Source organism: Triturus cristatus, chromosome 1_2 (assembly GCF_964204655.1).
Source record: "Triturus cristatus chromosome 1_2, aTriCri1.1, whole genome shotgun sequence".
NCBI lineage: Eukaryota > Metazoa > Chordata > Amphibia > Caudata > Salamandridae > Triturus > Triturus cristatus.
Window position 1 is genome coordinate 1,174,299,135 of NC_140580.1, and position 22,575 is coordinate 1,174,321,709.

The 22,575-nt window shown below is 47.9% G+C and overlaps 1 protein-coding gene across 8 annotated transcripts in view; it reads left to right on the forward strand.

Moving 5' to 3' along the window:
• The window catches only part of SH3GLB2 (SH3 domain containing GRB2 like, endophilin B2), a 318,008-nt gene that overhangs the window by 278,105 nt on the left and 17,328 nt on the right, over positions 1 to 22,575 (forward strand). For 4 of the 8 annotated variants that reach the window (XM_085614021.1, XM_085614027.1, XM_085614025.1 and 1 more), the window contains 4 exons: positions 1,641 to 1,730; positions 5,005 to 5,105; positions 6,271 to 6,285; positions 14,132 to 14,348. In XM_085614021.1, the coding sequence (XP_085470147.1) occupies positions 1,641 to 1,730; positions 5,005 to 5,105; positions 6,271 to 6,285; positions 14,132 to 14,348 (423 nt within the window). The remainder of the gene's footprint in view (positions 1 to 1,640; positions 1,731 to 5,004; positions 5,106 to 6,270; positions 6,286 to 14,131; positions 14,349 to 22,575) is intronic. The other 4 variants (XM_085614028.1, XM_085614022.1, XM_085614026.1 and 1 more) reach the window with 1 other exon arrangement.

The following is a 22,575-nucleotide window of genomic DNA, read 5'->3' on the forward strand; positions in this document are numbered from 1 at the left end:
GACGATCAGCTGTTTGTGAGGTTCGCTGGGGCAAGGATAGGTAAAGTGGTGCAGAAAACAGCGTAGTAACGGCTGATAGTCCTCTGCATTAAGGTGTGCTATACATTGCCCAAGAGGCAACCTTCAGAACAACTGAGGGCTCATGCCACTAGGGCTAAGGCTGCTACTAGTTCGTTGGCACGCCAATTGTCTGTTTTGGACATCCGTGGGCATTAGTGTATATGTTCACAAAGCACTAATGCCTTGACCGATCTGGCGGGAAGGTTGTTTTCCCCATTTGGTCTGGTTTGATTTGAGCTTTTTTACACACCCACCCCCTGGGGAGGTATTACTTTGTTATCTATTCTAAAGGTGAGGAATCTTTGGTTAGAAGTATCCATCAAAAGAACAAGTAACTTTGCTTCGATAACTCTGTCGGGCGGATACTCAATCTAACCACAGATTCCTCACTGCCCTCCAACCAACTTCTGTGGTATGGCCTCTTTTCTCATATAAAATCCCGAGCTGGAGGTCTGTACACTGGTACTCTTATTGGTTTGTGGGCTCTCAGTCAGAGTGCATGGACAGAGTCCAGAAAGAAACTGATGTTGCTGTGCCCGGGTTTTGTTTATATACGGCTTTGTTCGTTTCTTCTGGGTTGGCACGAAGTCAATGCGAAGCTGCACAACGCTGTCTACTGGCATGCGGGAGCAGTGGTGTTTAAATCTTTTGGATCCAATCTGGCACCTGGGGATATTCTAAAGGTGAGAAATCTGCGGATAGATGCAGTATCCACCAGAAATAGTGCTACCAAAGATAAGTAATTCGTTCATTATGCATTGACTTCAAACCCTCCCACTAACCTGTGATCTCACATCACCAATCACACACACACTCTGTTTTGACAAAATCCTATTGTTCACTATCCCCCTGCATTATTCATGACTTTGCACATTAATTGGCACCAGCCCTGTTCCTAAAGAGTTTCAACTAGTTTGAACTTTTCTGGAAAATCTAATGAGAAATGGGGCAGCTGGAAACGTGTGGAGTTCTGATCAGTAGGATCAATAACACCCTACACTCTGGTTGACATCTTCATATTACTGCTTCAGGGCTTGGTGCAGACTTGTGAGACTGCTTGTGGTTGTCTCTGTCCTCTTGTCAGGCCTGTCTAGACCTTTGACTTGATGAAAGCCTCGTCGCCCAAGAGCCAGTGCCAGGGCATGTCACAAAGGTAGCAGGAAAAGTAGTAACATAGGTAAAGCATCAGGATACTGCTTGTGCTTTGTGGTTCCACTTCTAAGGTACTGCTATGCTGCAGGTGATTCAGACCCCGGGGCTTGGGGATCACTTTTCTGATGTAGTCACCTCTCACTCTGTGTAACCTATAATGCTCTTTCATATGGCTTCTTTGTAACATCTAAAACTGTTCACAAGTCTCCAAATATTAATATGAATTAAAAGAGAAACCTAGACACACAGAGTATCTTCCCGGTACCCTTAGGGTTTGTAGAAGAATGAAGGCACAACTCTGACCTCACCGAGTTTAAAATCTCGGCTATAAAAGCAGGTTCCAAAAGGAGACAGAGCGAAGAGCTGTAAAGGGAATCCTGGGATCCTAGTCTATACTGAAGTGCCCCATGCATGCTTTACTTTTGCAGGCGGAGCACGAGCTGCGTGTCGCCCAGACAGAGTTTGATCGCCAGGCAGAGGTGACGCGGCTCCTACTGGAGGGCATCAGCAGTACCCATGTGAGTATCTTGCCAGCCTTGTTTCTTAGCATCCCCTCCTCACTCCAGTCCATGGCATGAACCATGAACGTGCCTTGGCCCAAAGAGAAGAGCCAGCTCTATTGAAGGACTCAAGTAATAGTCGTACACTTAGTTTTGCTGGAAGGACCCCGTGCATTGCAAATCCTGTAAAGAGAAGTCTTGCCATTATATAAAACCATGAGCAAGTACTGACATACTTTGTGAGGCAATAGTTGACACACAATGGTTACTGTTGTAGGATTAGTCATTAAATTGTACACAATTTGAGGTACCTATCATGTTCAACATGCCTCTTCATGTTTCTATTAAACCCCACATCTACCTTAGTCTCTCTCTGAGGTGGAAGAGTGGACCCACCTTTATCTAATACTGACATATTGTCTCCCAACCCCCTCCTTCACCACAACCTAATGATGTTAGGCCACCACCAATCTTCACCTAACTCTGAGATGTAACGCTCCACCCACCTTTATCTCATACTCACTTACCTTAGATTAATTTATGGAGTTAGGCCACAGCTTTATTCATCTAATTCTCAAATGTTAGCCCCCCTTCTAACTACCCCTTACTTCTGAGATGTTATACCCCACCCAATTGGGTGGTATCCTGAAATGTTAGGCCGTAAGCAGCTTAATTTCACCCTGCAGTTTAAGGCCACATTTACATTTATCTTACCCTGAGATGTTAGGCTCTACCCACCTTCACCTCAGCCTAAGATGTTAGGCTCCGCCCACCTTTACTTCATCCTGAGACTGGGCCCCACCCATCTTTGTCTCATTCCTAGATTTTAGGCCCCACCTACCTTTACTTTACCTCCAAGATGTTCAACCATATCTAACTTTATTCTAATCCGGAGATGTTTGGCTCCACCTGCCTTCACCTTACACTAGAGATGGTACATCTCTCCCACCATTGTCTAATTCTGAGATATTGCAGCACACCTGTGAGAAGTTGGAGCACACCCACCTTAACCTTATGTTTAGGTGTTAGCATCCACCTACCTTTGTCTCATTCTGAGATCTTATGCCCCATCCAGTTTAGTCTAATATTGAGATGTTCGGCTTTACCCACTCTCACTCTACCTCCAAGATATTATTAGGTCTTTTGATTTTTCACCCTGAGATGTAGGATCTCGCGCATGTTCATCTCAGATGATAGACCCCACCCACATTCACCTGAGATGTTAGACCCCACTGAGTTTTACCTGAGATGTAAGGTCCCACCGACTTTCACCTGAGATGCTAGATCATACCCACCTTCCTTCACCAGATCCTGACTTGTTCGACCCCCTCACCTTCATCTGATTCTGAGATGTTAGAGCCCACCCACCTTCATATGATCCTGAAATGTCAGACCCCACAGACCTACACCCGATCCTGTGGTTAGACCCCACCCACCTTCTACTGATACTTAGATGTTAGATCTGACTTACCTTCACCAGATTCTGACTTAATACACCCCCACCTGATCCTGAGGTGTTAGCTGTCACCCACTTACATGTTATCCTGAGACAGAGCTCACCCACCTACACCTAATCCGGAGATGCAAGATCCCACCTGCCTCCATCTGATCCTTAGATGTCAGAACCCTCCTAGTTTCTACTGATCCTCATATGTTCGATTCTACCCACCTTATCCGGATCATGGCTTGTAAGACCCACCCACCTTCACCTGATACTGAGATGTTATATCCCACTCGCCTCATTCTGATTCTGAGCTGTCAGACCCCACAGACCTTCACCTGAACCTGAGCTGTCAGAACACGCCCCCTTTTGTGTGTTCCTAAGATGTAAAGAGCCACCTGCCTTCATCTGATGCTGAGATGTTAGAACCCATACATCTTCATCTGATCCTGTGATGTTAGACCCCACCCACTTTCTACTGATCCTCAGATGTTAGATCGCACTCACCTTAACCGAAATTTGATTTGTTAGACCCACCGTCACCTGATCCCGAGATGTTAGATCTCACCCACCTTCACCTTATCCTGAGACAATAGAACCCACCAACCCACCTACACCTGATTAGGAAATGTAAGATCCCACCCACCTCCATCTGACCCCAAGATGTCATACCCCACCTACTTTCTACTGATCCTCAGATGTTAGATCCTACCCATTTTAACCAGAGTTGTTAGACCCTACCCACTTTCACCTGAAATGTTAGACGACACCCACTTTACCTGATCGTGAGTTGCTAAGACTCATCCACCATCATCTTATTCTGAGATTTTAGGTCCAGACCTCCTTCATGTGATGCTGAGATATTAGTCCACATCCTCCTGCTTCTGAGATGTTAGTAACAGGTCAAGGTGGATGGGGTCTGAGATGTTAGACCCATGCCAACCTTCACCTGGTGCTGACATGAGAGTCCTAACTTCTGATCATGATATTTTAGACTTCACCCACCTTCACCAGATCCTGAGACGTTAGATCCCCACCTACCTTCCCTGATCTGAAATGTTATACCCCACCCACCTTCACCTGATCCGGAGATGTTACAGCCCACCACCTTCACTGGATTCTGTGATGTTACACCCCACCCACCTTCACCTGATGTGTTACACCCCACCCACCTTATCCTGAGGTGTTACACCCCATCACCTGGTCCTGGGATGTTACACACAACTCATCCTCACCTTCACCTGAGGTGTTACACCCCATCTCCTTCAACTGAGATGTTACACCCCACCCATCTTCACCTGATCCTGAGGTGTTACACAGACCTGATATGTTACACCCGACCCACCTCCACCTGATATGTTGCACCCCTCATCTCCTTACTGTGATCCTTAGATGTTACATCCCACCTTCACCTGATCCTGAGGTGTTACACCCCACCCACCTTCACCCGATCCTGAGGTGTTACACCCCACCCAACTTCAACCGATCCTGAGGTGTTACACCCTACCCACCTTCACCTGATCCTGAGGTGTTACACCCCACCCAACTTCACCTGATCCTGAGGTGTTACACCCCACCCAACTTCACCTGATCCTGAGGTGTTACACCCCACCCAACTTCACCTGATCCTGAGGTGTTACACCCCACCCAACTTCACCTGATCCTGAGGTGTTACACCCTACCCAACTTCACCTGATCCTGAGGTGTTACACCCCACCCAACTTCACTTGCTACTGAGATGTTACACACCACTCACCTTCCCCTGATCCTGAGATGTTAGGCCCCACCGACCACTGCCTCTGCTCTATGATGTGATGCCTGTTGATCCTGTCTTTGTGTTCCCTGCCCCAGGTGAACCACCTCCGCTGTCTCCATGAGTTTGTCGAAGCTCAAGCCACCTACTATGCACAGGGTTACCAGTACATGGTGGACCTGCAGAAGCAGCTGGGCAGGTATTGATTATACCAGTGTACCCTATGAAATGTCATAACCCCCAGCCACTCATAATTAATGCTTACACGCCTTAATCCCTTTTGAGAATGTTGCGGAGGGAATACAGGGTTCAAGGCGTTAAATAAAGAAAGTTGATTTTTAGGGTGTACAATGTATTGGGTTCTCTGAAACTGCTTTTGAGATGGGGATGTGGTGGGATCAGAAGAGCCTGAGGAACATTGAGGTCCAGTACGTTGGTGTCTGAGGGCTTAGAGGGTTTTGGGTTCTAATGAGGTTCAAGACTTGAAGTTCTTGTAAAGTGTGATCTTTGAGTATCAAAACTGTTCATGAGTTTGGGTTCAGATAACGTGGCCAACACTGGGGTTTGAAGTCTGGACTCGGAAGATGTTGAGGAGATTGAGCTCATAGGACAGGGAAGCGTTTGTTTTCTGGGAAGCAGTGGTTTGTATCAAAAGTAGACATAGGTTTATTCAAAGTTTTCAGTTTGTTTAACATTTGCTTTGTTCACAGGGATGGGATGTAATGCCCACTATAACATACAATTCCAATGAGATTTGTCATTTAGTGTCACAGTACTTCATCGTTCAGTATGGCCAGCTAGTGGGAGCGATGACAACTCCTCGTATTGTACATCACGAGTAAACCTGGATGCTGCAGCCTGATGGGCTCTGTCACAAGTCCCAGAAAGCTCTGTCTTGGGCCTTTGACAACGTATTTATAGTTTAGATAAATATGTTTTAGCAGATTCTGTTTTATCCATGTAGCTTGCCCAAACATCTTAATAATGATGAATATTTATTGAAATTGACATGTGTTTCATGAGACCATTGCTGTGATTCTTTGGTGGAATTCTTTGATGAAGGGGCAAGGGTGGACAAATGTTTGTTTTCTGTTCAATGGCATGCTGCAGCTGATACATTTAGAAGTGTTGTTCCTCACGTACCGTTACATTGTCTTGTTTGGCATCAAATGTCAGGTGCTAGAACGATGTAGGCACACTCATGCCTAATCCTATCAACACAAATACATGTTGCCAATCCTTCTCCTATGAGCCTTCATTCACAGTGGTGGCTTTGAGGAGGCCATTGAAAGTGTTTAGATAATGATGTGTTCGAAACATTAATTAACCACATGTTTTCCTTCCATCCCCTGGCACGAGCGCAGCTCTAGAGGAGAAATGTAAGTATATGCTATATGAACATGGTTCACTGCGAGGATTGGCCTCTTAAGAGACGCTGTTACGAGTCTCACAATGTGCTAGTGAGTGTTTGACTAGCACGTGCCATTACACAGCCTCTCTTTGGGCAGACTTTGGAATGGGTGCATGGAATGGGGTAGCGTGTCTGATGGCAGCGTGTAATGAGTCCAGGGCAAGGCGCAGCCTCTTCTGTAGTGGTGTGTGATGGGGACAGGGTATTGTAATAAAATTATGTTTTGAAAAGAAGATAATATTTTAGTTCATGTTTCTAAGTTATTTAAGCAAGGTCAAGAATTACCAAGAAAAAAGCAAGAAAAAGGCTGTCTGATAATTCAGTTAATAATGCGGCGCATGTGAACGTGATTTATATTGACACAGTGAATGAAGTGACAAGGTGGAAACATCTGTGTATTATACAACAAGGTGACATGATACTGTACATATATATTACAAATGAAACTATTGAAAACAAGGTCCAGTTCCAAATTGTAGCAACAACGACCCTAGCTCGATAAATGAATTACACGGATTTGTATGCTAGGTGACCTATTGAAGCATGGACCAATAGCCGTCGACGTTTCGACCCTGACAAATAGCATAAGTTAAGGATGCCAAACGGGTCTTCAGGACAAGGTGATAAGCTGGACTGTCGGTTCTTCAAAATATTCGAAGGATGCACATGGCGCTATACCCTGGAGCCTTAGGGTAAGGGAACCAGGGGTTAGATCCAACTGGTAATCAGGGGTAGACTGAATCAGGCACCTGGTAACGAGGAGTGAAACAGGTAGACGAATGCTCCTGGCACTCGTAGCGGTCTCAGCCAAGTCTCTTGAGTAAATGGCAGACACCGATAAAAAACAAATCAGTTGTGGGGTATCGGACTGGATTTCTGAATGATTGCAGAAAAAGTAGCGATTAGGCGTGATAATTGTGCCAAACGTAGCGTTGTGATAAATTCAAGGCATCAGTGTAGCTTGTGACAGAAGGCCGGCCTCAATTCAAATTCAAAGCTACAGTGGCCTCTTTTCATGCTGTAATCAAGAATGCTGATGATACACCAAAGCTTTGTCTAACCACTGTAGAGGCCAGACCGATTATTCTGACGGAAGTCTTGCAACCATCTTCATCTTCCTCAGAACTCTGGTTGCCTTTTAATGAGGCCCTCATGGATCCACTAAAGGCTGTCTGGGGGAAGCCCACATCAGCCCCATCAATAATCCATTTTATAGCTAGACGATATAGACATGCACTGGAGGTCCAGCTTTGTCAGTCCACCCCTTTCTGGAGAGGCTGGGAACCGGATTCCTCTGATCTCTAGCTCCTCCAGATGAGCACCCCACCTTAGGGTAGATACATCCATCACCACCCAGTCACAGCTGGTGGGTGGAGGTGGTTTGAAGCACATCCCTTGAGACCGGTGCGCCTCCCCGACCACGACATCATATTTGCTTCATTGTCCGGGGAGATCGCTGGAACACCCTCCTGCGGAGGCAAAACTGGACAGCCCTCATGTGCCAGTTTGTGTACGTGGCCAGGAGGATGGAAGAAGCCAGCAGGTCAGGACTGGAACTGGAGCTCCCTCACGGAACATCAATCTCATCTCGAATGTCCAAGATTCTCTGACGAGGAGGGAAAGCACAGAATATGAAGAGAACCACAAACTAGTAGTGGGCAGATCCTACCACGAAGAGAAGGCACCTCCTGTGCAAATGCAGAATAGGTATATGGAAGTATGTGTCCTGCAAGTCAAGGGACTGCGTCCACTCTTCTGCTCTCAGTGCTGGAAGAACTTGAGTCAGGGACATCATCGGATGAAGACCGTCGTCCTTATTGGGACCAGGGACTACCAAGAAAAGCACAGTGGCCAAAGAGTAGGGCATACTCCCTTTATTACAGCCTGTAGGATCCATTGGTCCAGAAGAGCAGGTTTTGCACATCAGCTTCCTTGAACAGAGGGTGATTTGCCTTCTGGGCAAATCCTTCCTCGCGTCCTGCTCAGATTGTCCAGATCTTGACTAACAATCCTACTGCAATGTGTTACTAAACAAAGTGACCATCTGTTAAGAAGAAACTCTGGGACAGCTTTGACTAAACCCAAGCTATCTTTCCAATGGGAGGAAAGACCAGGACAGGACAAATCTCAAGCAACCTTCCACTGGGATAGGCTGGAACTAACATAGAAAACCATGCAGTGGGAGGAAAGCCTGGGACAGTCTAGACCGAATTCAGACAACGAAGGGAAGAACCAGTATTTCCTCCACCCATCACATTTCCACGAGGCAATGGGATATATTGCTGATTTTTTTTGATGATTCACCCGAAGACCAGAGTATGAACCAAATATGTCCAAATTACATAGCACCCTAGGGCCTGTGACCACCTGGTTATCCAGAAATACAAGGACGTCGTCAGCATAAAGCAATATTCTATTGCTCACCTCCCCGGTCCATTGAAACCCTCCTCAGCGTGTCCACTTGCAGCTAAGGGCTTGATTGCCAGTGTGAACAGTAGAGGAGATACCCTTGTGCCAGTGCGAACAGTAGAGGAGACACCCTTCTGGGTGTACCTTTCCACCAGGAACCACTCCGAGTCCGCCCCCCAATCCATACTCTAGCCATCAAATAGGTGTAGAGAAGGCGCAGGTAGCTCACAAACCTGGGACCAAACCCCATTCGGATGAGAAGGGCAAACAAGTACTCCTAATTAACGGAGTCAAACTCCTTTTGGAAATCGATGAAGAGGAGGGCTTTATGCCCATGGCTATAGCATTATGAATCTGATGTAAATTATGCCAGGTGTCCTTTGCGGCATAAAAATCAACTGATCGGGTTGTACAAGGCATGGGATCACCCCTGCCAGAGGAGTGACCATCATCTTGGCCCATAGTTTGACTTCCGTGTTTAGGAGCGAGATTGGACGATAGCCCCCACAATGTGTGCCCGGCTTTGGTATTACCACGATCTCTGCCATCCGCCTGTCCGGTGGCAGCTCACTGTCCCTCACTACCTCTTGGAAGAACTCTAAGGGTAACGGACCCGTTTGCGGCCACACTAAGTGCCAAAACTCCATTGGGAACCCATTGGGGCCCGGTCGCTTCCTTGCCTATAACTGGGTCACGGCGTTCCCAGCTCGTCGCTCGTGACGTCGGCCTCTAACAACTCCCGTTCCTCCGGGGTAAGCCTCGGCATTGGCAAGTCTAAGACAAATTGAGGCAGATCTGACCATGGGATTTGTGGGTCTGCGCTTTAGAATTGCCTAGAGTATGCTGCAACTTCCTTTGCAATATGCTTGCTCCCCATCACCAGGTAACCGTCCCCAGTCTCCTGAAAAGCTATTGGAGCCCCTACTCCCCTGGTGATACACAGCCAATGCAAACTCCTACTGGCCTTATTGCCCCACTGATTCACCCTGCTGCGAGCAGCTAACCACGCTGCTTTTACCTCCTGCGTGAGCTCCTGCAGGAGCAGAGCTTGGTTTTATAACCAGTCCCGCAGAAGTGTTTCCCAATGCGTCAACGCATACCTGCCCTCCAGATAGAGTCTGTGCTCATCCAAGTCCCTAACCCTCCGCTGGTCTCTCTCTGGCTCTTCGAGTAACTGATGATTCAGCCCTACACCACGACTTTCTGAGCCTCCTACAAGGGTACTGAACCCCAACTGGTACTCTTTGATCACTGTTGCAACCTGAGGTGGGCTCCTCGCTTTGTTTGGATGGTCGTTTTATGCATAGATCCAGGAAGAACCACCACAAGCAGTGTGTATCCGCTCCTTCACTAGTACTCTTGCGGCCCCCCACCTTTATCAATAAGAGGTGCACTCAGGCACACCAGACACAGAGATTTAGTCTGTGTGGGATGACATACCACCAGGAATGTCGCAGCTCCCGTCCCCAGCAAGCGGTAGCTGGCCTTGCCAGCTGAGGACTGAAAAGATAGAAAGATACTCTGCAACCTTTGGAAGGGTGACACACTGCAGGTAGATTGTAACTTTGGACAATATGTACTCTTCCTAACCACAATCTACCTAGAAAAGAAGCACTAGGAGGAACTGAAAGCAGCCTGCTGCAACCCAGGGGCAGTTCTCTACTTGCAGGCTGTGTGGTGAGGCCTTGAGACCCTGGCCTCCATGTAGCATGCCAAAAAGCAGGACCACCTTTGATGGCTTGCTGCTCATGGACCTAGCAGTTTCATCCTGTAGTTTCCCTGCAACAAACCACAATTGGCAGTTGCTTCAACCTCTGCTTTGATTGCTGCTGTGAGCCTCCTGACCTGTTTTGCTGGCCTTAGGATTCTGGGCACTTTACCATAGCTAACCAGCACTTAAGTGTATATGCTCTGTACTTTAAACATGGCAACATTGGCTTATCCACAATTGGCATATTTAATGTACTTGTAAGTCCCTAGTAAAGTGCACTATATGGGGCCATGGCTTGTAAATCAAATGCTACTAGTGGGCCTGCAGCACTGATTGGCCACCCACTCAGTGGCCCTTGAAACATGGCTCAGGCCTGCCACTGTAGGATCTGTAAGTGCAGTTTTAACCTACCATTTCAACCTGGCAAATTAAACTACTTGACAGGCCCAAACCTTCCCTTTTATTACATGTCACCCCATAGGCAGGCTGTAGGCAGTCCCAAGGGCAGGGTGTGGTGTACATGTACTTTTGAGATTTACATATCCTGGTAGTGAAAAACTGCTAAATTCGTTTTTCACTATTGCAAGGCCTATCTCTCGCATAGGTTATCATGGGGATTGTTCTATTACATCTTTTAAGTGTAATATTTAATTGGGAGCTGATAAAAATTGGAGTTTGGTGTCTCTGGACTCTCAATTTAAAAACACATCTCTTGGTTTTCAACTTGCAGGTCTTAAAATGAAAGTTGGCACTTTCTTACTTTAATCATCTTGTGCCTCTGCCTATCTCTGAATACACGTCTGGGTTAGGGTGACAGCTGGGATTTGTGCATTTCCTCTAGTCGCACAAAGGGAGCTGGGTGTGACTTTTGCATCCTGATGCCCCATCACCAGGCTGATGGGCCTTTCTGCGCTAAATCACGAGGGAGGTACTAACACCTGCACCTGAATAGGGCTGTGACTGTCCCAACACAAAGAGCTGCACACTCCCCTGTAATGCGTCTGGAGCCATGTAAGGGAGGGCAGGGACCCTGTTAGGTTCAAAGACCTCTTTTGTTGTCTCTTCCCATTTCAAAGACACATTTTGGTATAAGTATTGGACCTCTGACACCCCCAAACTGGTTCACTTTGAAGTCCTGAGGGGAGACTGCAACTAAGAGGAGCTACGCTTCCAGGAGGGACTGCCACTTTGTCACTTGTTTTGTTGTGTTAGCCTGCTGTCTGCTACGCTGCCATTCTGCACTGAGGGGAAAACTCAGTTCTCTCCTCTATATCCTCTAGGCTCCCCATGGAAACTCCAAGGTCTTTCTGGCTTGCCCCCTGTTCTCTCGAGGTCCCCGGGACATGAAAGACCTCCAACACTGACTGTTCTCTTTCCAGCCGCAGGCACACGCCGGCCTGTGCCTCCCAAGGACTGGGGACGGTGCTTCCTCTGGACTGCGCCCTTGTAGAACTGCCCAAGCAGCCCCAGCATGCCGGAGTGCTGAAGGAGGACAGCGAGGGCGGCACCGTCTTTCTGCTTGCGCTGTGCCGGCAGCGGGGAGGTTTCCTCCCCTACTCCATGGTATATAGGGCCCTCTCTAGACCCTGTAAAGTGTCCCCAAGGCCGAGGGGCTACCTCACAGGTAGCATACCGCAGCGCCTCCGCCCCGCTCTAACCTGCAGGGTCCAGCCGCAGCAACTCTTTTCTTTCTCAGCGGCCATCGTGCTGTGCCCACTGGGGCCCGTGCAGATCATTCTTGACTCCCACAGACAGGTGGGAGGCCCGCTGAGGCTGAGCCAGCCGCCAGGGAGACGTGTGGGGACTGGAACATAAAAGGCGCTAGTGAGGAAATGTTATCAAAGAAGTAATTACTGACACATCTTTTGGAACCTACCACGAGTTCGGGGGCACCCGCATCACCCCATACCGAAACTCCATACTTTGTCCTGAACCTCCGCTAAATCCGTGGCAGTGCCCCGGCTGTTAGAACTACCGTGACTCCCTTAAAAGGGGCACACAGTTTTTGGGGTGGTTCAGCACCGTTATTATCGGGACACATTGTTGTATGCTCAGACAATCGGTTACTCATAAGGGACGATTTTCTTCATACTAGCAATGCTATCCTGAATACCAAAGAACTAATCACTCGCCTATGACTTTAGAAGTGATTTACCATCGATCAGTCTTCAATCATTTTGGTCACACTTTAATAAGATAAAGCTATTTTTTTTATATACATTGGTGTGGAGTGATTTTTGTGCTGTTTTCACTGTGTTACTGTAATTTACTTTACACATCGCCTCTAAAGCCTGACTGCTCTGTGCCAAGCTACCAGAGAGTGAGCCCAGGTTAATCTAGGGTGTATATCTGACTTGCCCTGTCTAAAATGTCCAGTATTTGTAAAGTGCGAACAATTACCTGAAGGTGTCAAGGCGCTGGGGGCGTTGGGAAGATTAAGCAAGCTATTGCCCAGAGTCACATGGTGCTGGGCTGATCTGCCGCCGTCACCGGGGATCAAACCGTGAGCCCCCAGGTTCCGGAGTTAGTCACCCTGGCCGCTGTGCCACACCTCTTCCACTAGAGTGGTGGGTTCTACCTGTCTGGAGTGCATACCCTAACCAACCAGAAACCCCATGTCTAACAACTTGTAATATTGACAATAGGATATCCATCACATTTGTGACTGTGTTTGTCTGCCAAGCTATTAATCAAACACATTCTTTTTAGAGAATATAATTTCTGTTATTAGCGTTGATTTGGCTTCGCAGATGAACTGATGGAGTCGCCTATAAGGCATCATTATTTGAACTCTGAAGAATGATGCCCTTTAGGGCAGATGGCTCCCACTGTCTAATTCCTGGACAGATGACCAGGTTAACGGCAGCTGTTGTTGACCACTGCTATATTCGGAACATGAGTGTCTCCATCGCCAACACTATTTTAAAGACATCCATCTTTTAATCACATTAGAGGTGATTCCATTTCTCCTCCTTGTGCACATTCTTCATCACTCTACTTCTTCAGTTTCATCCATGCCTTTGGACAAATAAGACTTGAAAAGGTTCCTTCGGAAAGGAAACAAGCATCAGTGTTTTTTTTGTGCTGCTGGCCTACGTGGTTGGATAAGGCTTTCCACTTCAAGAAACTTTGCAATTTAAAAAAAATGAGTAACCGTCTTTGATCTCAGCACCTAAACTGTAGGACATCTGGGGAGTCTCAATAATTAGGACTTATGGACTACTCCTAGATGCCAGCGGTAAGAAAACCGATAATTGCATACAAAATAATCATCAAATCCAAAAAGATAAATCCAGCTATAAAAACAGTAGAACTCATCCTGGAAAATATAAATTAACTGTCCTTCTTAACCTTCTCGGGAAGCTCATCAAGGAAGACATGACCAATGTCTAAACATCCCATTTCCTGTGAGTCATGGTGCAGTGTGACATTGCAAGAGGCTTCAGTAAAGCTTGCCCTGACCATGCGCCAACTAATCTAGGGATAAATCAGGCTTGTGATATTCCTGTCCTTTATGTGACTAGTTTCAGAAGCTTGGGTTGTGAACGCTTTTGGGTTTGGTATGCTACTTTCTCACCATGTTGTGTTGACCTCCAACTCCTCGGTGTTGCCCTCTCCGCAACCCCTTATTGTTGACCCACTGATAAGTAAGTTTCAAGACCTGAAAGATTGACCTTTTTCTTTCTTATACTAGATTTCCTGCGACGCTGGTGGTGAATTCAGACTCCACATCCACTCCTCTCAGCACATCCCCAGGCACAAGCACCATTCCTGCGGCCTCTGGCACAGTTGTCGAAGGGAGCCTGTCCCCGAGTGACGTGAGGCCTCCTGCTAGCGGCACTCGCAAAGCTCGCGTCTTGTATGACTACGAGGCTGCTGATTCCAGCGAGCTCTCTCTCAAGTCTGATGAGGTTGGTATTTCTGAGACACAAGGGCAGGGACGCTTTCCCCTGGATTGCCACTCCTTTACCAATATCTATCTGCATCTTTGTAGTTTGTACTTCTAAAGCTTGCCCGTGCACAAACAGCCAGAATCAGTTGTTGATTTCCCATATATGGTGTATGGCTTGCTCTTAAGGCCCCTCACAGCTTATTTCAGGAACGTCTGCGATGGAACCCCTTTCACAACTTGATCAACTGCTTTGTTGCGTTATCGTGTTCCCAATTTGACATCACAGACAGGGAAGGTCAGTGTAGGCAAGCTAAGTAACACATCCATTTGAGGTACAGTAGATTTAATTGACACATTTCATTGACTTCAAAAACATTCCCTTTGGGTCAGAACTTTCATTCTTGCCTTGAAGTAAGGCATGGTTTAAGGCACAGAGCTTTGAAATCTAAATAACTAGGAGGAATGTTCATCTCACTTTCATGCTCTCTCACTTGCCACCAGTGTCTATTAACTTTCTTCTTCTCAACACAACCTGGAACAGGGTCACTCTAGACCCTGATATGGGAAAGGGAAGGAGAGACCTTAAAGGAGGGTGGGGGATACACTAGTTTGTCTTCTAATTCTCAATTTACTGGCTGAGAAAAAGATTGTTTTTTCTATGTTAGACCCTCACCCACTCTAGTAGTGGCATGCTTCATTATCTGGTCTCATTCTGGTCCTTAAAAACTAGGATGGGCTCGACCATATTTCAGGTAGCAGTAGAGGTGATCAAGACTCAGTGCAGCAAGTGGGAGTGAGTAATATCTCATCGTGCATGCATGTTAGTGTTCCATGTAGTGCTTTTGTTTTTGATAAATCCCAGGGCAGAGACCATGTCACTTGGGGCCGAAACATGTCGATAAGGCCATTAGAGTAATAGGACCATTACAGCTTTCCCCCTGCGTGTAATTTTTTTTAACCATACCCAAATAAGCTGCGATTAAAGGGATACCTTGGCTGCATGTGGTATTTTTATTATAGACCCAGGCCCAAGAAATATCTAAATTTCTCCCTGAAATATGTTTGAGCCCATTATGGTTTTTAAGGACCTGGAGGAGACCTGATGAGGAAGCATGCCACTCTCTAGAGTGGGAAAGGGTCTAACAAAGAAAAATCAGTAATTTTCTAACCCAGTAAGGTGAGAATTAGATGATGAACTAGTGTTCTGTAGAAAATTATGAGACTGGATTCACACTATATAATAAAAAAACACACTTTCTGAGTAAAGGTCTAACTTTCTGCCAAATTTGGTGCAATTCTGTTTAGATGTGTTTTTTTGTCTAGTCCCAAAACTTCCTTTGGTAATTAACATGATTTGGGCCCCTCACCCTTGGACCTGCTTGACAAATCACTGTGAAACTTTTTTTATTTTATTTTTTTATTGCATTTCAAAAAAGAATATACTCGACAATATCACCATGCAAGGCGATCTTGAGCATTACCCATCATATCAAAAATTAAAAATAAACATCAAATTATAACAAACAAACAAAAACTAATCTCGTTGACAATCGTAACTATACAGTTGTCCTGAGAGATAGAGGTACTGAACTGTCTCTGCAATCATGCTGCGTCTTCATCATGCTGAACGTTTAATTATGTCCTGTCTACCCCTTTTCGTCCTGTGCATCCGCCATTGCCCTTTGGTGTAGGAATTGTCTCAATGGCTCCCATATGTCCATCGGCCTTGACGTTGTCGGTAATTCCTCTGCATATAACTCCATATTATCTTTGCAATACACAAGATCTTTAATCCAGTGCTCAGTTTTTGGTGATAGTTTCCCTCTCCATGTAATGGCTACCCTGCGATTGGCCATCAACAGTGCTAGGCATATAAAGCGACCCACCACCCCCTTTACCTGTAGAACACAGAACAATAAGCATACCAAGGGTGTGCATTGTATCTCCACCCCCATCATTACAGTTATATCCCGCACCACAGCACTACAATACCAGGCCACCCTATTACATTCCCATGCAAGGTGCAGGAAGTCTGCTTCGGGTTGTCCGCACCTCACGCACCTGCTAGTCTTGCAGTCCATAGCGGTGTAACCTCACTGGCGTATAATACACCTGGTGTATATACTTGAAATGTATAATACATACGTTTCCATTCGGAGTAAGTTTGCCCGTCAGTCCGCATACATGTTCCCAATCTGACCCGGATATTGGGGAGGTCAGACTGTCATTCCATCTCTCCCAACTTTTGTCTGGGCCATCACGTTACTCGTCTCGTATTGTCCTATATAGTCTAGCAATCAACTTTTTATTGGTGGGAGTAGTTAGCACCAGTTGCAATGAGCGCAGTGTGGGAGGCTCAAGGGGATAAGTGTCGTAGTGTGATCTAATTGCGTGTCTAAGCCTGTGAACCGCAAATTGGAACAGCAGTGTGGGATTGCTTATGTATTGCAGGGTGTTTGAGGTATGAAATGCACCCTCTGGGTACAGATTGCATCAGCTGCAAGCCTGCCTCCTTTAAGAGACGCATCGATCCTGCCTCGTGAGTCACTGATAGTGCAGCGTGGTGCTCTAGGTGCATGGCTGGGGCATATATGGATAGTTTGTGGGCCAGTCTCCCTATCGCCTGCCAAGCAGCTACCGTGGTATCTATCGTGTTGATTTCCGTTTTCGGGACTCCGCGCTTCGTGTGAGTGAGCATACTGTGTAAAGGGAGAGGGGAAGCATCCCCTTCTTCTACTGCAACATGAGGGGTGAATGCATGCAGTCTTACCCAATAATACTCATACTGTGCCTGTGCGCTCAGATAGTAAACATGTAGGTACGGCGCCCCGAACCCCCCCTTGTCGTAATCTTGTGTAAGAACATTCCAGCTTACCCGGGGCTGTTTACCCCCCCCCCCCCCCCAGACCAGTCTGAGTAAAGTCGTGCGAAGAGTGTCGAAAAATCCCTTCGTCAGAGTGAGCGGTATGTTGATAAACAGATATAGAGAGCGCGGCAATACCACCATTTTCGTAAGCGCAATGCGGTCCGCCAGGCACAGCGGCAAGGCTATCCATTTGCCCACTTGCTGATCTAAAGTACTGCAAGCCCGACCGTAATTTTCACGGATAACCACATCTGGGACGCAATGAATCCAGACCCCAAGGCACTTGACCGGGTCTGCAGACCAGACTAGTGGATATTCAATATCCGTCTGGGTCGTGGATTCCGTCGAGGGAATAATGATGGACTTATTCCAATTTACAGCCAGTCCAGACAACAAGCCAAATCTGACATTCTCGCAGCAGCTGCGCCAAATACCGAGTGGGCTCACGGACAAATAACACCATGTCATCCGCATATAATGATATGGCGACTGGGCGGTAAATTTAAGGCTGTTTCCCTATGTTGTTGCCGTATCACACATGCCAGAGGCTCTATCGCAGTAGCAAAAAGCAGTGGGGACAGAGGACAACCCTGTCGGGTGCCTCGCTCAATAGAGAATGGTTCCGACGTTAGTCCACCCACCCACACCTAGGCCGACAGATCAGCATATAGTAGCATAATCCACTTTATGAAAATAAACGGGAATCCCATGCGCCGCAAAACAAAAAACATATACTTCCACTCGATCGAATCAAAGGCCTTAGCCGCGTCTAACATCACCGCTGCCGCGGGTAGACTCTGCTCCAGCACATGGAGCATTGCAAAAATAGTCCGCAGATTGTGGGATATAGAACGCTCGGGTATAAAACCCGACGGGTCCGGTAATACCACGCATGTTATCAGAGGCTGTCATTTGATGGCAAGAATTTTAGCAAGAATTTTCGTGTCTATATTAATCAAGGACAGTGGCCTGTACGAGTGACATTGATCGGGAGGCTTATCCTTTTTTAGCAACGTTATAATCGGCGCCTGCCGTAGTGAAGGGGGTAGAGTTCCAGATTCATGCGCCTCAACATATATCTCTAGCAGGTAAGGGTCAGCATAGGTTTTATAGAATTCGATGGTGAGGCCATCGGGACCAGGCGCTTTCGCATTTGGTAGGGCAGAAATCGCAGCTTTAATGTCCTCCGCATCTATTGGCTGACTCAAGTATTCCCTGTGGACATCCGACGGCCAGGCACACGCTACATCCTCAAGATAGTCCTCCATCTCAGGAGAATCAGCTCCCCCCCTAAATGTGTAGAGGTTAGCATAGAAATCACGGAATTGCTCAGTTATTTCAAGCAGGGTATAGTGTCCTCCCCCATGAGAGTCTGTTATCTTATGTATGTGCGGTTGTTCCGCACAATTCCTACTTTTGTTGGCCAGATTGCGACCCGGTCTTCCTCCTTCTCCGTATCGACGTGCCACATGTCTGCGCGAGATATATCGTATCTCGGACTCAGCAAGAGCGTCCTGTTCCAGTATTAACTCATGTATGCGGGATAGGGTGTCTGCTGATGGGGCAGCCACATAACTACGTTCTAGAGCCTGCAGCGTGGCCTCTATTTTGGCAAGTTGGGCTCTAAGGTCTAAGGTCCTTCAGTATGCCGGCAGTCGTGCCAATGCACACTCCCCTAATCGTCACTTTGAAGGCCTCCAGTAATATAGAGGCACTGTCTACCGAGCCCTTGTTAAGTTCGAAATATTGTTCTATGGCCGTTTGAACCGTAGCTTCATATAGGGGATCTAATAATGCCTCCGAGCGCAGCCGCCACGTGAAAGGACGATGTATTGTCGTTGGGATAGTGATATCTAGCGTAACAGGGTTATGATCTGACAACGTACGCGGGAGGTTAGCGACCGCGTCACCCAATCAACCGCCTGTCCCCCCAGCAGCCAGTAGTCTAGCCTAGACCAGCTATTGTACGTTGGCGTGGTATGTGTACCCTCTCTAACAGAACCATTACGCACTCTCCAGACATCGACCAATCCACATTCTAATATGGCATTATGGACACTTTGAGCCACTCTAGGTGTGCGGTTTGTCAGTGGGTTAGATTTATCTAAGTCAGGGTCCAAGTATGTGTTGAGGTCTCCCCTCCCACCCCCCCTACAATGGTAGTCTCGGGCCATTCCCTGAGTTTGGTATACAACCTCAAAAAGCACTCTGGTTCGTCTGCGATAGGGCCATAGATGTTTATTATAGTTACTATGGAGGTCCCCCGTTTACCCTGAACCATTGCACACCGCCCCTCTTCATCTATGTATGTACGCAGTGGGGTAAACACAGTTCCTCGCCTGACCAGGATGAGTACCCCTCTAGCGTAAGAGGAGTATGAGGGGGCCAACTTGTATCCGGCCCATTTAAGTGCAATGGCACACTCCGTATATTTAGTTAAATGCGTTTCTTGTAATAGTGCAATGTGCGTACCATGGCGGGTCAAATAAGCAAACACATGACAAATTGATTTTGGGGAGTTCAGCCCTCTAACATTCCACGTTAACAACCTACAGTTGTCACCCCTGGCCTTTTCTAGTATCCTTCAACTGACACAGAATATGAATTCGACATAAACTTTTGCAGCATGAGTACATAATCTGGTCCTATAGTAACCGCAATCTCCCAATATAGACATCAATACCACATTAATCAAAACACAACACAACACAAACCCAATCCCGCTACCCGTCCTCCCCCCTCCCACTCCAACCTCCCAGTTAGGTCGAGACCCCACCCTACCTTTTACCCAATCCTCCAGGAGAAGGACTATGCAATAGGGGATCACCCGCTGGGGGGGGAATGGGCGGCGGCAAACACCCACCTTGCGGCGAGGTGGCCAGGCTGTAGCAGTAGGTAGCGCAAGTGCACCCAATAGCATGATCAGGAGCTACATCAGAGGCCCCCGGCACTCAACAATAGTATAACAATGTACATTAACACGATAATATTATATCTGCATTTTAACTGAACCTGTGCTAAACATGTCTAAAAAAACAGCCATATTGGCTACCAGATCTATAGATTAATAATAACATCTATTATTGGTCTGCATCCTCAAGATCCGGCTGTACTGTTGGGCTTTTTGAGCCACCCTAGCGAGGTCTGTTGGAACAAATGTTACGTAAATTTCAAGGCTGACTTTGAGTCTGTGAAGAATTGTGATTGCCCGTCATGCGTTATTCTCAATTTGGTGGGATATAGCATAGCATATGGGACAGAGGCAGACTGCACAAATTCTCTTCGGGCCGCCTGAACAGCCGGAGTGTAGTCCAGAAAAAAGGACAGATTATTCCCTTTATGATTGATAGGACTCTTGGCTCTAGCCTCGCGTAGTATAGCATCTCTGTCTGCATAATTTAGAAGGCGGGCAATAATCTGGCGCGGCGGCGCATCCGGTTTGGGCCGAGGACCCAGAGACCGGTGCGCCCTCTCCACTATCATGACCGCAGACAACACAGGAGCAGACAGCTCGCGCATCAGATTGTCAATGAACGGCTCCATTTTTTAAATTGCTGTTGATTCCGGCAGGCCAATTATACGAAGGGTGTTCCAGCGGGAAAATACTTCTAAATCCTCGTTTTTTGCCCATATGACTTCAAGCACTTTCTCCATCTGCAGTATCTGAGTCTGCATTTCAGCCTGTGAATCCTGTGTGTCCGATAATCTATTCTCCAGAACATCAAGCCTGGTTTCATGTGCATCCACCTTCTTTTTTACCACATCTAAACTAGAGGTGAGCGCATCAATCTTACTGTCTATAGTTTTCAAGCCTGAGCGCAACTCCAGCAGTATAAATCTCGTGCCGTACTCTGGGCTCTCCGCAGTTTCTGATGCACCCTGTGTCGCAACAAGCGCTGTCATGGTTTCCGTTGCGCATGTGTTGCGCTTGCTTTCGAATGGAAGCTTTGGCTGTTGGGGGTCGGGTTTTCCCATAGTGTCAGAGCTTTCCAGTACCACACAACAACACCAATCACACGCTGTTGCCTCCTCGCACCGTCCGCAGGAAAGTGATGTCCTGCTGTTAGTCCCAGGATCGTGATCGGCGTCTGGGTCGTCTTCAGGTAGTTTGTGCTCTTGCGTACCCCAGGTGATGCAACCAGACCCCCAGGCACACAGCTCCAGCAGCTGAACAGTACACTGGTGAGCCACGCGCCGGCAGCCCACGTGCAAGCCCCCACGGCGCAGACCATGCAGCTGAGAGGCAAGCCCGCACTTCCAACCCGCCTCAGGTCCAATTCAGGCCAGTAGTAGCGCCACAGGGCAGTAGCGAGTAACTCCCACGGCAGATCACAGCGCTCTCCTTTCTACGGCACAGCACGTAATCCAATAGAGGCAGGTGGCTCGCCACAACACCTAAAATATCAGTCCAGACACTAGGCCCAGCTGCACGCCAGCCCAGCAGCTCCCCAGAGACCCAGCGCGCAGGACACAGCACCAACCCCCAGCCCAGGCAGAGGCACAAGCAGGGCCCCAGGCGACTCCAGCTCGCCCAAGCAGGCCAGACGCCCCCAAGGCCCGCCCGCCAGCCAGCACCCCCACTCCTGCAGCAAAGCGATTAGGCAGCGCGCCCCTCAGGCAGGAGAGTAAATGCAGCCCCAGTAACATGCCAGGCCCAGCCAGCCCGCTCCAGCACGCCTGGGCCTCACAGGGGCAATTGCCCAAGTACGCCCAGGCCCAGCCGTGCGGACCCGCCAAGATCCGACACAGCAAGCGGCCCCCGCCTCACTCACCACACCACCGCAGGTCTCCAAAGGTGGGCACCGTGCCAGCCAGTGTCGCAGTCTCACTGCAGGTCCCAGGGCACAGCCGTGCCGCCGACGCCGGTCCTACAGCGCTCTCCCTTGGCGCCTAGTGCCTCAGGTCCTGGTGCCCTCTGGATCCGCTGGCAGGACTACAGTTCAGGGTAGGGCGCGGCAGTCACAGTCCGGTTCGATTCCTGCAGGAGCCGCACTCCAAGCCATAAGGATGCGCCACTCAGTCCACTCAGCACCGCAAGGCACGACACGCCAGCGCTGCACACAGCCCGGCTGCCATTTCCTCGCAGGCGTCGCCTCTGCGTCACTGCCCGGATCTTCGAGTTCCCGCTGACCAAAGGAAACCAAAATGCCACAGTGTGCGCCCGATGCTCTCACCAGTCAGTATTGTGTGTTTTCACTGGTGTAGCCGTCCTTAATCGTCGGTATTTACTGGATATTTAGCCTGGCCTACGGAGCTACCTCACCAGGCAGCCATTCCGTAACGCGCCGTAGCAATGCCCAAAATCACCGTGAAACTTTACAAGAAAGAGGTGAGGTAGGGGATCCTTTTTTGGAAGGTTCCCACCAAAGTTATTAGCAAA